This window comes from Myotis yumanensis, unplaced genomic scaffold, assembly GCF_028538775.1.
Source record: "Myotis yumanensis isolate MYYU_CA2020_CCGP unplaced genomic scaffold, mMyoYum1.0.hap1 SCAF_7, whole genome shotgun sequence".
NCBI classification, from domain to species: domain Eukaryota; kingdom Metazoa; phylum Chordata; class Mammalia; order Chiroptera; family Vespertilionidae; genus Myotis; species Myotis yumanensis.
This window is the reverse complement of record NW_027223758.1, coordinates 93,749,587-93,762,417: the sequence shown is the minus strand read 5'-3', so window position 1 is coordinate 93,762,417 and position 12,831 is coordinate 93,749,587. Positions and strand designations below refer to the sequence as shown.

Sequence of the window (12,831 nt, the reverse complement as noted above, 5' to 3'; positions counted from 1 at the left end):
AGGCCAGATACCAGCAGACCTTTTAAATCCATTCACTCAGCAATCGTTACTGAGTGCCTAGGAAGTGCCAGGTGCTGCTCTAATCTGGGGACATAGCAAACAAGAGAGAAGACACTCCTACACTCATGGGAAATGCAATGGAGAAATAGGAGAAACGATCATCTCCACAGGCTGAGCTCCAATCCATTGTTTGTTTCACAAGTCACACCCCAGAGAGAACAGCTGTGCACACCCCTTTCACACGGACACACACCATACACATGCACATGCACACACACACACACATGCACATGCACACAGAGAGACAAGCGTGCACACACATGCACGTGCATGCACGCACACACATACATGTGCATGCACACACAGAGACACGCATGCACACAAACACACATGTGCACACTCACACAATTTCATCTGCAAAACAAGGAGGGGGTATAAACAGAGATTATAGCCTCCAAACAACCTGGGCCAGATTAAAAGTTAGAATCTCGGAGTCCCAGGAGTTCCCTGATGGAGGTGGCACCATGGGGAGACCTGGCCCTGGCTCTGGCTCCTGGCTCCGTTGCCCCTTCCACCTTAGGCTGCGTCCTGCACCCCGAGGACCTCACATACTGCATGTGGACACCTCAGCCTGCAAGTCCACCCACCACCTTCCACCGACAGCCTTCTCTCGGGCACCGCTGGGTCTGGGAGTGAGTTGGGAAGACAGACCAGGGAGGCCCTGGGATCAAGGTCAGGACCACTCGGGGAGGAAAGTCCAGGGCCCAGGCTAGAGGGAGGCTGTGGGCTCTAGGGAAATTGTCCCCTTAGCCTTACAGACTCCACACTCCCGGGAGAGACTGAGCCTCTGAATTGTAGGCAGGACAGAGGCCCTCCCACCTGGTCCAGGTTCCCTCCCACCTGGTCTAGGCAGGGCTGCCGGTTGGTGTCCTGACTGGTCCCTCACAGACACTTAGCTCACCTCCGTGGGGGCATGTTGGCTCAGAACTCCCAAGTCACATTATTGGGAAATAAGCTAGAAATATATGAGTTACTCTTTGAAAATGTAAATTATATTTTACCTGAATATATAGTTTAGGTACTGCTGGTCGATGTCACTAAGGAATAAAAAAAGACAAGACATAAAATAATAGAAGTGTTTTACATATACAAAGTAGTCACTACCCTGTGTTAATAAATTATATCCATGCATGTTACTACATTTATAAATTATCAATAAATGGTCTGAAGAGTACTTCATAGTCAAAACTAAATCCTGCTCATTTAAAAAACACATGTCCTAGTCTGGTCACACACACTCACTTGGCTGATTATTTCTCACTGGAGGCCCGGTGCATGAAATCCATGCACGGGTGGGGGTTCCTAGGCCTGGTTGGCGATCAGGGCTGATCAGGTTTCCCACCTCCCTGCTTCCCCTCTTCCTCCTCCCCTCGCTGCCCTCGTCTGCCGCCACCCACCCCGGTTCCCCGTCCCAGCCCGGGGCCTGACCCTGATCAGGTGGTTGGGGCCTGCCGGCAGCGGGGAGGAGCCTGGGAGGTTGGCCACCGGCCCCAAGGAGGGAGCCGGCCCTCAGCCCCTCTGGGAAAAGGGCTGCGTCTGCCGCCACCCACTCCTGTTTCCCCAGCCCAGCCCAGGACCCAGCCCTAATCGGGTGATAGGGGCCTGCCGGCCGGGGGCAGCTCCTGAATTGAGCGCCTGCCCCCTGGTGGTCGGTGCCCATAATAGCGACCGGTCGTTCTATTGTAACAGTCATTTAGGCTTTTATATATATACTAGAGGCCCGGTGCACAAAAATTTGTGCACTCGGGGGGTGGGGGGGTCCCTCAGCCCGGCCTGTGCCCTCTCACAGTCTGGGACCCCTCGGGGAATGACCACCTGCTGGCTTAGGCCCGCTCCCCTGAGGGATTGGGCCTAGGCTGGCAATCAGACATCCCTCTGGCAGCCCGGGAGCCCTCGGGGGATGTCCACTTGCCAGCGGGGAGCAGGCCTAAACTGCTGTTGGACATCCTTAGCGCTGCTGAGGAGGCAGGAGAGGCTCCCACCACCACCGCTGTGCTGGCAGCCATCAGCCTGGCTTGTGGCTGAGCAGAGCTCCCCCTGTGGGAGCGCACTGACCACCAGGGGGCAGCTCCTGCATTGAGCGTCTGCCCCCTGGTGGTCAGTGTGTGTCATAGTGACCAGTCATTCCCAGTCTTTCTGCTGTTAGGGTCAGTTTGCATATTACCTTTTTATTATATAGGATAGAGGCCTGGTGCATGGGTGGGGGCTGGCTGGTTTGCCCTTCAGGGTGGGGGTCCCCACTGGGGTGCCACTAGGGTGCCTGGCCAGCCTGGGTGAGGGGCTGATGGTTGTTTTCAGGCTGGCCACACCACCTTTAGGGTGGGGGGGGTCCCCACTGGGGTGCCTGGCCAGTCTGGGTGAGGGGCTGATGACTGTTTGCAGCTGGTCACACCCTCTTCAGGGTGGGGGTCCCCACTGGGGTGCCTGGCCAGTCTGGGTGAGGGGCTGAGGGCCGTTTTCAGGCTGGCCAACCCTCCCCAGCGACAGAAGCTCCCAGCCTCTCCTTTTTTTCTTTTTTTTTTCTGGGGTTTATTTACCTTCTATAATTGAAACTTTGTTGCTTTGAGTGTAGCTTAGAGCCGGCTGTGGCAGGCAAGGAACCTTGGCTTCCTCCATCACTGGAGCAAGCAAGCCTCCTGCTCGTTTCAGCTGAGTGGCTGCCGGCCGCCATCTTTGTTGGCAGTTAATTTGCATATCTCGCTGATTAGCCAATGTGAGGCGTAGCGAAGGTATGGTCAATTACCATGTTTGTCTATTATTAGGTAAGACTAGAGGCCCGGTGCACAAAATTTGTGCAAGGGGGGGGGTCCCTCAGCCAGGCCTACACCCTCTCACAATCCAGGACCCCTTGGGGGATGTCCAACTGCTGATCCCACAGGGATCAGGCCTAAACCGGCAGTCAGACATCCCTCTCACAATTCAGGACCGCTGGGTCCTAACTACTCACCTGCCTGCCTGCCTGATCGCTCCTAACCACTCTGCCTGCCTGCTTGATCACCCCTAACCACTCGCCTGCCTGCCTGATCACCGCTAACCACTCGCCTTCCTGCCTGATCGCCCCTAACCGCTTGCCTGCCTGCCTCATTGACCAACTACCTCTGCCTCGGCCCCCACCATGGCGACTTCGTTTGGAAGGATGTCCAAAATGACGTCCGGAAGGTCGTTTGGCTGTCCGGTCTAATTAGCATATTATGCTTTTAATACCCTAATAAAAAGTGAATATGCTAATTGACCCTCACACCATTGCAAAGATGGCAGCGTCCACAGCCAATAAAGAGAGATTATGCTAATTGACTGTCACACCATCAGAGATGGCCTCACCCACAGCCAATAAGGATGGAATATGCTAATTGACTGTCACTCCCTCAAAGATGGCAGCGCCCACAGCCAATGAGGAAATATGCTAATTGACTGGCACACCCTCAGAGATGGTGGAGCCCAGTCCTCTCAGTCCCGCTGGGGCAGCAGGCATGGGGCAAGGCCAGGCCTGGCCGCTCTGTGCGCCTGCCTCCAGAGTCCCCCAGTCCCCTCAGCCCCCCAGACACCCAGGGCCATCTGAGGGTCAGGTAACCAGGGCCAGCCGAGGCTTGCGCTGCCCACAGTGGCAGCAGCAGAGGTGTGATGGGGCGTCGCCTTCCCCTGATCACCAGGTCGCCTGCTGCCCCTGAGGGCTCCCGGACTGTGAGAGGGGGCAGGCTGGGCTGAGGGACCCCCCTCCCCTCCAGTGCATGAATTTTCATGCACCAGACTTCTAGTGTATATATATATATATATATATATAGAGAGAGAGAGAGAGAGAGAGAGAGAGAGAGAGAGAGATGGGTTCATCAGCCACTTTAAAGGAGTGTCAACTAGCTCAGATCAGGGGTCCAGCTCCTAGGGTTACTATATTTGACAACTAAAAATATAGGACACCCAAAGAAACCAGAATTTCAAATAAAGAACAATGTTTCATTATAACATGCTCTAATTATTATACGGTACATACTTACACTAAAAAAAAATTACTCGCTGCTTATCTGAAATTCAAATTTAACTGAGTACCCTATATTTTATCTGGCAACTTGACTGGCTTTTTGCAGCAAAAAACACTTTATTAAAAGAACAACGGGTGCTATCGGACCCCGAGTCACACGTTCTCAGGTGTAACCTGCTCCCAGGAGCCACTCCCTCCGCACCTTTTCCCTCTTGGCCTTAGGAGGGCCTAGGACCCAGAGCCAGATGGCTGGTTGGGGTTCCGACCTCACCGGCCAGCCCAGCCCCGGCCTGGGTTCCCTTCCTTCACATTCGCCCACTGCCCACAGTGAGGGCCTCACTCTCCCCAGCACAGAGCCACTGACGGGGACTCGGGGTCTAACCCATGTCAGGCTGGGGAGGGCTGGGAATTAGGAAAAACAGCCCTGAGCCGAGGAAGAACTAGTAACCCCTGAAGGAGGCGGACAGACGTTCCCTCTCTGCCCGTCGCTAACGCTGGCCCGTGGGAGGCCCTGGGCACCTGTCTGGAGCGGCTCAGAGACAAAGGGAGGGCTCTTGTCGAGACTGCTGCCCACTGCACCCGACTGGCAGAGTCTGCGGACCAGGAGCAGCCCTGGCGCCTGGGTCTCACCCTGCTCCTTAACCAAACCACAACGCACCACTCTGAACGCTTACCTCAACGCACTGGGTTTCAGGGACTTCTGAACAATCTTATAGGCCCCTGAAAAGGAAGCAACGTGTTACTGGCACAGGACATTCTGGGGAAGGGGCTGCCTGCACCGCCAGGGAAGCAGCAAACCCACAGGGAGACGGAGGCCCTCTCCCCAGGAGGGTCCCCCACGCCCACAGGGCAGCCGCACTCCGGGAGGGTTTGAGGTGGAAGCGGATAATCTGGTGGTGATGCCTTCGGCACAGAGGTGCTGGGGGAGGCTGGTGGTCATGGTGTGGTTAACAGGAAGCTGTTGAGTGATGGGCAGGAGAAACACTGGGATGTCTGACAGTGGGTACCTCGGGGCATGGTGCCCCCAGGACCACAGCCAAGAGCACTGAACGTGTGACTTGAACACAGTCAGGTGGCCCTTCTATTTCACCCAGTTACTTTTTGTATATTGATGGGGTGTCTTTGGCACAAACTTCTGGGTCTCTTCCCACCGTGTTTAGGGAAGACCGACCAGCCCCCCATGGAGGGCCTGAGCCAGCAGAGCTGAGCCGTGATGAGTTTGTTCATGTTTGTCCCTGAAGAGAGACTGTATTGGAAATACAGTTTGAGGAAACCTCCCAAACAGGACAATCAAACCAGAGAATGTCCATTTATTTTAACCTCGACACTATATTTAATCTTCCTGTTGTCCAAAGTCACTAAAAAGTAGATTCACAGTAAGATCTAAATAATAAGCCTTAATTGTCATAGTAAGAGTTCTTTTAAGACTTACCTACACTGAGTAAGTGAATTACAGCCCAGAAGTACCCATCTGGATCGAACTGTAAGACAGGATTTGAAGAAATATGGCTACAGGTTCCCATGAACAGGCCAGTCTGGCAATCAGATACCCTAAATGTCAGCGCACAGTGCCAGGCACGGGCACCAGCCAGGGGCCCAGACGGGACTGTGGGGCCTGGAGTCAGGGTCTCACCAGGTGCCTGCCACTCCTCCCAACATGCTCCCTGCCCCCAGCCCTCTCCCACTCCCCCCTCCACCACCACCACCCCCACACCGGCATCTAGAAGGCCACCTGATGATGTCACCACCTATGGCCTCAAATCCCTCGGCAGTGCTCCTGGGACACTTCAGGGTGGTCTTCAAACTCAGGGCACCCGGCATCGTGACAAGCCCTTGCTCCCTCCAGCGCATCCATGGCCCCTCTACAGAGAAAGGGAACTCGCTCTCCCCGGCCTCAATGCTCCCCCGGCTCAGCCCTCCTCCCCTCCCCTCCTGTCTCCACAGAGCTTCTCATCCCCCAGTTTTACTAATTCCTGTCTCTGTCGCCACCTGCACTTGAACGTAAATTCTAGGAGCCAGTGACCAGCCTAGAAGCACCCACATGCGTAGTAGGTGCTCAATGGAGTTGAGTCCCAGCATGCTTAGGGCACCCCAGGGCGGGCCCACCCCTGCTTGCTCCTGGCTAATCCTCCTCCCTCTTCATGATTAGGTCCAGAAAGCAAGGCCTGGCTCCAGCATCGGAAAGATCTGGGTTAAACTCTAAAATCCCATTCAATCGTCCGCTGGTGACCACATGGGCCGCCTTCGTCTTTGGCTACGACATGGAGACACAGTGATCCCTGTGGGCTTGAGGGTTTAAGTGGGGCACAGGGAGCATCGGCCCCAGCCCGGCACACAGCAGGCCCCGGAACCGTTAGCTTCCCGTCCCGTGTCCTCAGGTCTCTCAGGTGCTCACACGTCCCACCCGCCCGGCAGAGCCCTGGCCGCTCTGTCAATCCTCTCCATCGTCTGCCCTCCTCTCCTTTGCTCTGACGAGACCCCGCCTTCTGTCTGAACGAGGACACGTCTTTGTGCCCAGAGTCTGGCTCGGGGCCTGACACTTCCTGGAGCCTTGGTAAGTGCTGGGAGCAAAGAAAGTCCCAGCAGCGAGAGGACTCCTGGAGTATGGCTGGGTCTCAGCCTCAGACAGAAAAACAGGGGGGCAGGCGAAGAGGCCTGGGGAGAGAAGTCCGCTGGGCCCCAATGTGCGAGGCTCGGGCAACTCGGGCGCTGGCTGCAGGCTCTCCGAGAACCTACGGAGGCAGACGGCGCCCACCACAGCACCCACCGCAGCACCCAGAGGCCAGAGCTTGGTGGCCCCACTGAGCAGCCTCGGGGAGAAGCTGGGGCCCCGAGGGAACGCGTTGGCCTGGCCAGCAGGTACCCGGCCTGAAAGCACTCAATGCCTGCGTGCAGGCCAGGCTCATTCTGACCCCAAAAGGGAGGACTGGGGAATTCTGCTCCCATGAGCAGGCTTCATGGTAAAAGAACTGGGGAGGGAAAACACGTTGACTGAGCTTACCTGGGTGTCATTGAAGGGGAGGCTCCCCGCAGCGGCCAGGAGCAGGAGGGCACTGTGGAGAGAAGGAAGACAAGCAGCATCAGGGTTCAGCATCCGTGAATCCTCGAGAGCATGGGGCTGAGATACACGGACGGAGCTCGGTGGAGGCCACGGTCCCGCAAGACCGAGCCCGGCCCCTGTCCACTCTCAGAAAGCCCATGACTTCTGCAGTTTTCAACTGTGTGCCCCACCGACCACCAGCCGTCTCCCCAAAGACGGGCATTGGCAGGATATTTGCAAAATCAAAGCTGAATCGTAAGCAAACACTTGGGACAAACTCAAATTTAGGGACAATCCACAAAACTGGGCTTCCCCTCTTCAAAAATGCGAGGCTAATAACATGTGGGACAGGAGATCTGGCTTAGGGTGCTGGGCACAAGGTGCATATAGAGATCTTGTCAACAGAAACCCACACTGAAACCCACATGTTCATGTTGGCCAAAGTCACCCAAAAAATTTAACAGAAAAAAACTTCACACACACAGACACACACACACACACACACACACACACACACACACTGCGAAGGCAGAGGAACCGTCCAGAATGAAGAGCATGCAGACACAACATCTCAGGGAGAGATTACCATGAAAGACAACATTGGGATAGACGGCCAAGTGTGGACATGGACTCCACATTAGAGAACAGGATTGTGCAAGATACGTATTTTCTAAGTTTAATTGCAGTTTACACAGGAGTGTTATTTTTAGGAGATACACGTTAAAGTATTCAGGGGTAAGGACGAGGTCTCTGCAACTTATTCTCAAAGGGCTCAGAAAAAAATTAGAGAATAATTGTATATGCACATTCTTATTTATGTGATATGTATGTATATATGTATTTTCTCGATGGGTGAATCTAAGCAAAAGGTATATGCGAGCGAGTTCATTGTAACGGTCTTGCAACTTTTCTGTAGGTTTAAACCTCTTTCCTAAATAAAAGGTTTTATGAGGAAAGTCTCTTATCCATACTCAGATATTTACAGATGAGATGCTACGGTGCCTGAGATCTGCTGGAGTGGAGGCCCTGGGTGGAGATACAGGTTGAAAACTATTGCCCTAGTTTTCTCAGTGGTCAGAGCATTGGCCACAGGACTGAAAGGTTCGATTCCGGTCAAGGGCACATACCTCAGTTGCAGCATCGATCCCCGGCCCTGGGCCTAAGGCCCAGGGGCTGGTATGGAGGGACCCTCAGAGTGGGGGCAACACGACCTGGAAGGTCAGGACAACATGGGACATCCTGAGGCTCAGAAAGGCTCCCCTCTCCAGCCCCCCAGCACACACACACACACACACACACACCCGGAGGACTCCAAGGCACAGACTGCTCCGGGCTCAGAGGCATCAGGTTGGGTGGAGTGAAGCTGTCGGAGGGTTTGCTGGGCTGCCCAGGAATGGGAAGGTTTTCAGGTGGGAGGAGAGAGGCTCCTAATGAGTTTGGGGTCTACCTTCGGATGAAGGCTCTACAGAACGCAGGACCCTTCCTCATCCTCAGGCCATGAGCATGAGGGTCCCCACAAGCTGACGACCCCCCAGGCTGAGGGGAGGTGAGACAGCCCTGGTTTCCCACCAACCGCGGCCCTGGGCAATGCCTACCTGCCTCAGTATTGGTGGGCTTTCATGCCTATTTAGCACCTGCTAATCTCTTTTTTTTAAAAAAATATTTTTAAATGATTTCAGAGAGGAAAGGAGAGGAAAAGAGAGATAGAAACATCAATGATGAGAGAGAATCATTGATCAGCTGCCTCCTGCATGTCACCCACTGGGGACCAAGCCTGCAACCCTGGCATGTGCCCTTGACCAGAATCGAGCCCAGGACCCTTCAGTCTGCAGGCAGACGCTCTACCCACTGAACCACGCCCGCTAGGGCAGCACCTGCTAATCTCTTAAACAAGGGGATGAGTCCTGATGTTTCTTTTCTTTTTTCCAAGTAGCAGCCTGTAATAAAGGGAAAACAGAGACTGAATGGAAGCCCAGAAATGCTGGAACAACAAGCCTCTGGCTGGGTTTCTCGCCCCGGCACAGAGCTCCTGCAGGGGGACAGGAAGCGCACCAGGCGTCCGGGTCAGAACCAGCGCACGCCTGCCTGAGCTCCTGCCGGGGACACTGAGGCACGGAGGAGGGGGTGGCGAAGACACCTGCCCACTGTCACCTGGCCGTCTCCCAGGATCACAATGCAGATCCCTGACTCGCAAGCCAGTGCTCTCTCCACTGGGAATGTTTTCAACCCAATAAACTGTGAACACTATTTTTAAATTTTTAAGTCATTCCATGTTTTCCATTTTCACTCTCCATTGGGATTGCACAACTCTGTGAGGTTTTGGGCATCGACGACTGAAATCGAGCAGTGGTTGTTTTTGCCTTAGGAATAAAATATTCCAGAAAAAGAGGAAGTAAGTTTTAGAGTAAGACTCAAAACAGGGATATATGAGTATTTATAACAAATTCCTCTGTCAACTCTCAAGTATGAATCTTCAACAGTTTTATCATCGAAGTTAAAAATCAGGTTAAATCTTGTATTTTAGAGGTTTGTGTGTGTGTGTGTGTGTGTGTTTTAAACTTACCTACAGATCTTGGCAGGAGGCGTTTTCTGCATGAAAATAAAGAGATTTATAATTAGTCTTTAAAAACCCTCTTCCTTAAAAGAAAACGTTAAGACCAAGTTCATTGGGGGCCGAGCAGCAGCTGCACTGAGTGTTGCTGAGGCCTCGCTGCTGGGACAGAGGAAGGATGACTCAGCGCCCAGGCTGTCGCCTCGGCAGAGCGCCCTGTGGGTGCAGTCTTCCCATCCCCGCCACCCGGTCCTCCCTCCACCCCCAGCCCTGTCCAAATACGTCCCCTGTGAGAGAGCAAGACACCGGCCAAGCCTCCCCTGCCCCATGCACCACGGGAGGGAGGGAGAGGCCGATGTAGCTGTGATAAAGGATTGACGCATGTGTCCGACTCCCGGTCCAGCCGTCTCTTTAATTTTCCTTCCATTAATCCAGCTCTGACTCTCAGCGGTGCTATAAATTCTCTGGCATGATGTGTAAATTAAGAAACAGAAAAAAAGAAGGGACATTGGACTCCACCCTGACCGAGAAGGAAAAATAAGAGCAGGAATCTCAACTTGGCCCTCAAAGCTCGGGGAAATGAAGAAATTCTAATGCGGACGCTCCCTTGGTCACCTCCTGTTTGTGGTGGGCTTAGGGGGATGAGTCTTTGCACTCAGGGAGAAAGTCTAGCAGGGAGGAGCACAGACTGCTCTATACTTGCAGGGGAAACGGTCAAGTAGGAGAACAGGTCAATCCTGAGCATTTCAGAGGGTTATTTTGCTGGCTGAGAACAAACTATACTTTTTAAAAATTTTATTTTTATTGATTTCAGAGAGGAAGAGAGAGGGGAAGAGAGATAGAAACATCAATGATGAGGGAGAACCATTGATCAGCTGCCTCCTGCACGCCCCACACTGGGGGTTGAGCCTGCAACCTGGGCATGTGCCCTGATCTCCTGTTTCATAGGTTGACGCTCAACCACTGAGCCATGCTGGCCGGGTCTAACTATGATTTTCTGACTCCAGATTAAGGGTGAAGTACGACCACACTGATTAAAAGAGAGCACCGACGAGAGGACGCCTGGTTTGCTATGAGGAGACCCTAAGTCTCCCCATCACTACACAGTCCAGCCCCCATTGTTTCAATGCACAGACTTCCTCGCTCATCTCTGTGGGTCCTGCCTCAGCAGGGCACAGGGGACAGGGCACAGGCTAACCGTGCCTCCACTGCCCCCTGGTGGCGACACCTAGCCCTCCAGTACAGAAAGGGTGACCCAGGCACAGGTGACCTGCTCCGAACAACTGGATAATCGTCCCCATGACGGGGAAAATGTGTCCCTAAGAGATTCGGAGCTAAATATAACCAACATCTCAAGGACTGACGGACGTGTAGGGACAGAGGGATAGAGACAGGAGGGAGGCCCCGACGCTCCTATGAGTAACATGCTCACCCAGCTGTTGGGAGCCTGTTACAGGGCAGCAAACCAGTCCGTGCCTGAGCAAGCGCACCATTCCACAGAGGAGAGAATACTTTTTTATTTTATTATTTTTTTAAAAATATATTTTATTGATTTTTTACAGAGAGGAAGGAAGAGGGATAGAGAGTTAGAAACATCAATGAGAGAGAAACATCCATCAGCTGCCTCCTGCACACCCCCAACTGGGGATGTGCCCACAACCAAGGTACATGCCCTTGACCAGAATCGAACCTGGGACCTTTCAGTCCGCAGGTCGATGCTCTATCCACTGAGCCAAACTGGTTAGGGCTATTTTATTATTTTTTTTAAATGTTTTTATTGATTTCAGAAGGGAGAGGGAGAGATAGAAACATCAATGATGAATGAAAATCATTGATCGCTGGCCTCCTACACGCCCCCTACTAGGGATTGAGCCCGCAACCCGGGCATGTGCCCTAACGGGGAATCCAACCTCGACCTCCTGGTTCATTGGTTGATGCTCAACCACTGAGCCATGCCAGCCGGGCAACCTTTTTTATTTTGAAACCCTCAGACTAAAGGAGCTCAGACCTGAGACACGGAGCATAAAAATGAGCAGGAAGTCAGTACAGAGCTCCATCCCCCGGGGCTCCAGGAACACGGGGTGGGGGGTGTCATCCAGGGGTAAGGCCACGCCTCCAAGTCACTGCCAACGTCACACACAAATCTTGCGTGGCTGGGTTAGAGGACTGCCTCCAGAGCTCCTCGCTCTGGCCGTGGCTAGCCTCGCACTCTACCAGTCCTGACTGCGTCCGAGTTCATTAGGGTCCTGGGTTATGGGCTACACGTGAGGACACAGAGGCCCCAAGAAATTAGGTCAGCTGCCCAAGGTCGAAGGGCTGGGGACACACAACCTAATGGCACAGCCCGGCCCTTTATGACCCTGCTCGGCCACAGCCCACCGGCCAGGCCTGTCCACCCGCACCACCACCCCTTAGCCCTTTCAGGCCACAGCCCTCACGTGCTGGTTCTGGCTGGAGAGACAGTGATCAGGGTGGGGAGAGCCCAGTGAGAAGCGAGTCTGAGAAACACGCCAGTACCATTTGGACCCCTTTGCAGCTCAGCTGCCCAGGAAACACCGAGCAGGCCCCACGGCTGAGCTGAAGAGGCAGCGCTGGGCTGGAGACGGGGACGTGGGAGTCACCGGGAACTGAAGCAGCCGGTGCCGCAGGGTGGAGTCCAGAAAGTGTCTGGTCTCCTAGGCTCCCGAGACAGAGCCCGGGAGGCCCTGGACGGGTGGCTATGAAGAAAGAGCCAGTGTCTCAGGAAGAGGCCAGCAGGGAGGGGAATGCAGATCATGTGAGCCGAGGGAGTCGAGAGAAGGGTGTGGGGTGGTGAAAGGTGCGAAAGACCAACAGAGTCGCAAACAGGAAGCCATCAGGGGCTTCTGCCAGAGCATTTCAGGTAATGGTGGGGGCGAAAGCAGGAAATGGTGGGAGATGAAAGAGACGGGAGGATGTGGACAGCATAGACTCAGTGGTGGGCAAGGGCCAGGACGAGAAGAGTGGAGGTGGGCAGGGGTGTGCATGGGCACAGCAGCGTGCTGGCTTTCCTGTTCAGTTTTGGTTTTATAAACACAGTTGATAAAAAAGCTGTGGTGTATCTGCACCATGGAATACTGCGCAGCTGTAAAACAAGAAGGCTCTCTTACCCTTTGAGACAGCAAGGAGGGGCCTGGAGAGTATTGTGCTAAGTGAAATAAGCCATTCAGAGAAGGACAAGTATCC

At 53.9% G+C, this 12,831-nt stretch overlaps 1 protein-coding gene across 4 annotated transcripts in view; it reads right to left on the bottom strand.

Annotated features, from left to right (window-relative positions):
- The window catches only part of TMEM241 (transmembrane protein 241), a 51,511-nt gene that overhangs the window by 19,963 nt on the left and 18,717 nt on the right, over window positions 1-12,831 (bottom strand). For all 4 annotated transcript variants that reach the window (XM_070421283.1, XM_070421282.1, XM_070421285.1 and 1 more), the window contains 5 exons: window positions 9,640-9,665; window positions 7,038-7,089; window positions 5,469-5,517; window positions 4,711-4,756; window positions 1,062-1,097 (listed from right to left, as the gene is read on the bottom strand). In XM_070421283.1, coding sequence (XP_070277384.1) covers window positions 1,062-1,097; window positions 4,711-4,756; window positions 5,469-5,517; window positions 7,038-7,089; window positions 9,640-9,665 — 209 coding nt within the window. The remainder of the gene's footprint in view (window positions 1-1,061; window positions 1,098-4,710; window positions 4,757-5,468; window positions 5,518-7,037; window positions 7,090-9,639; window positions 9,666-12,831) is intronic.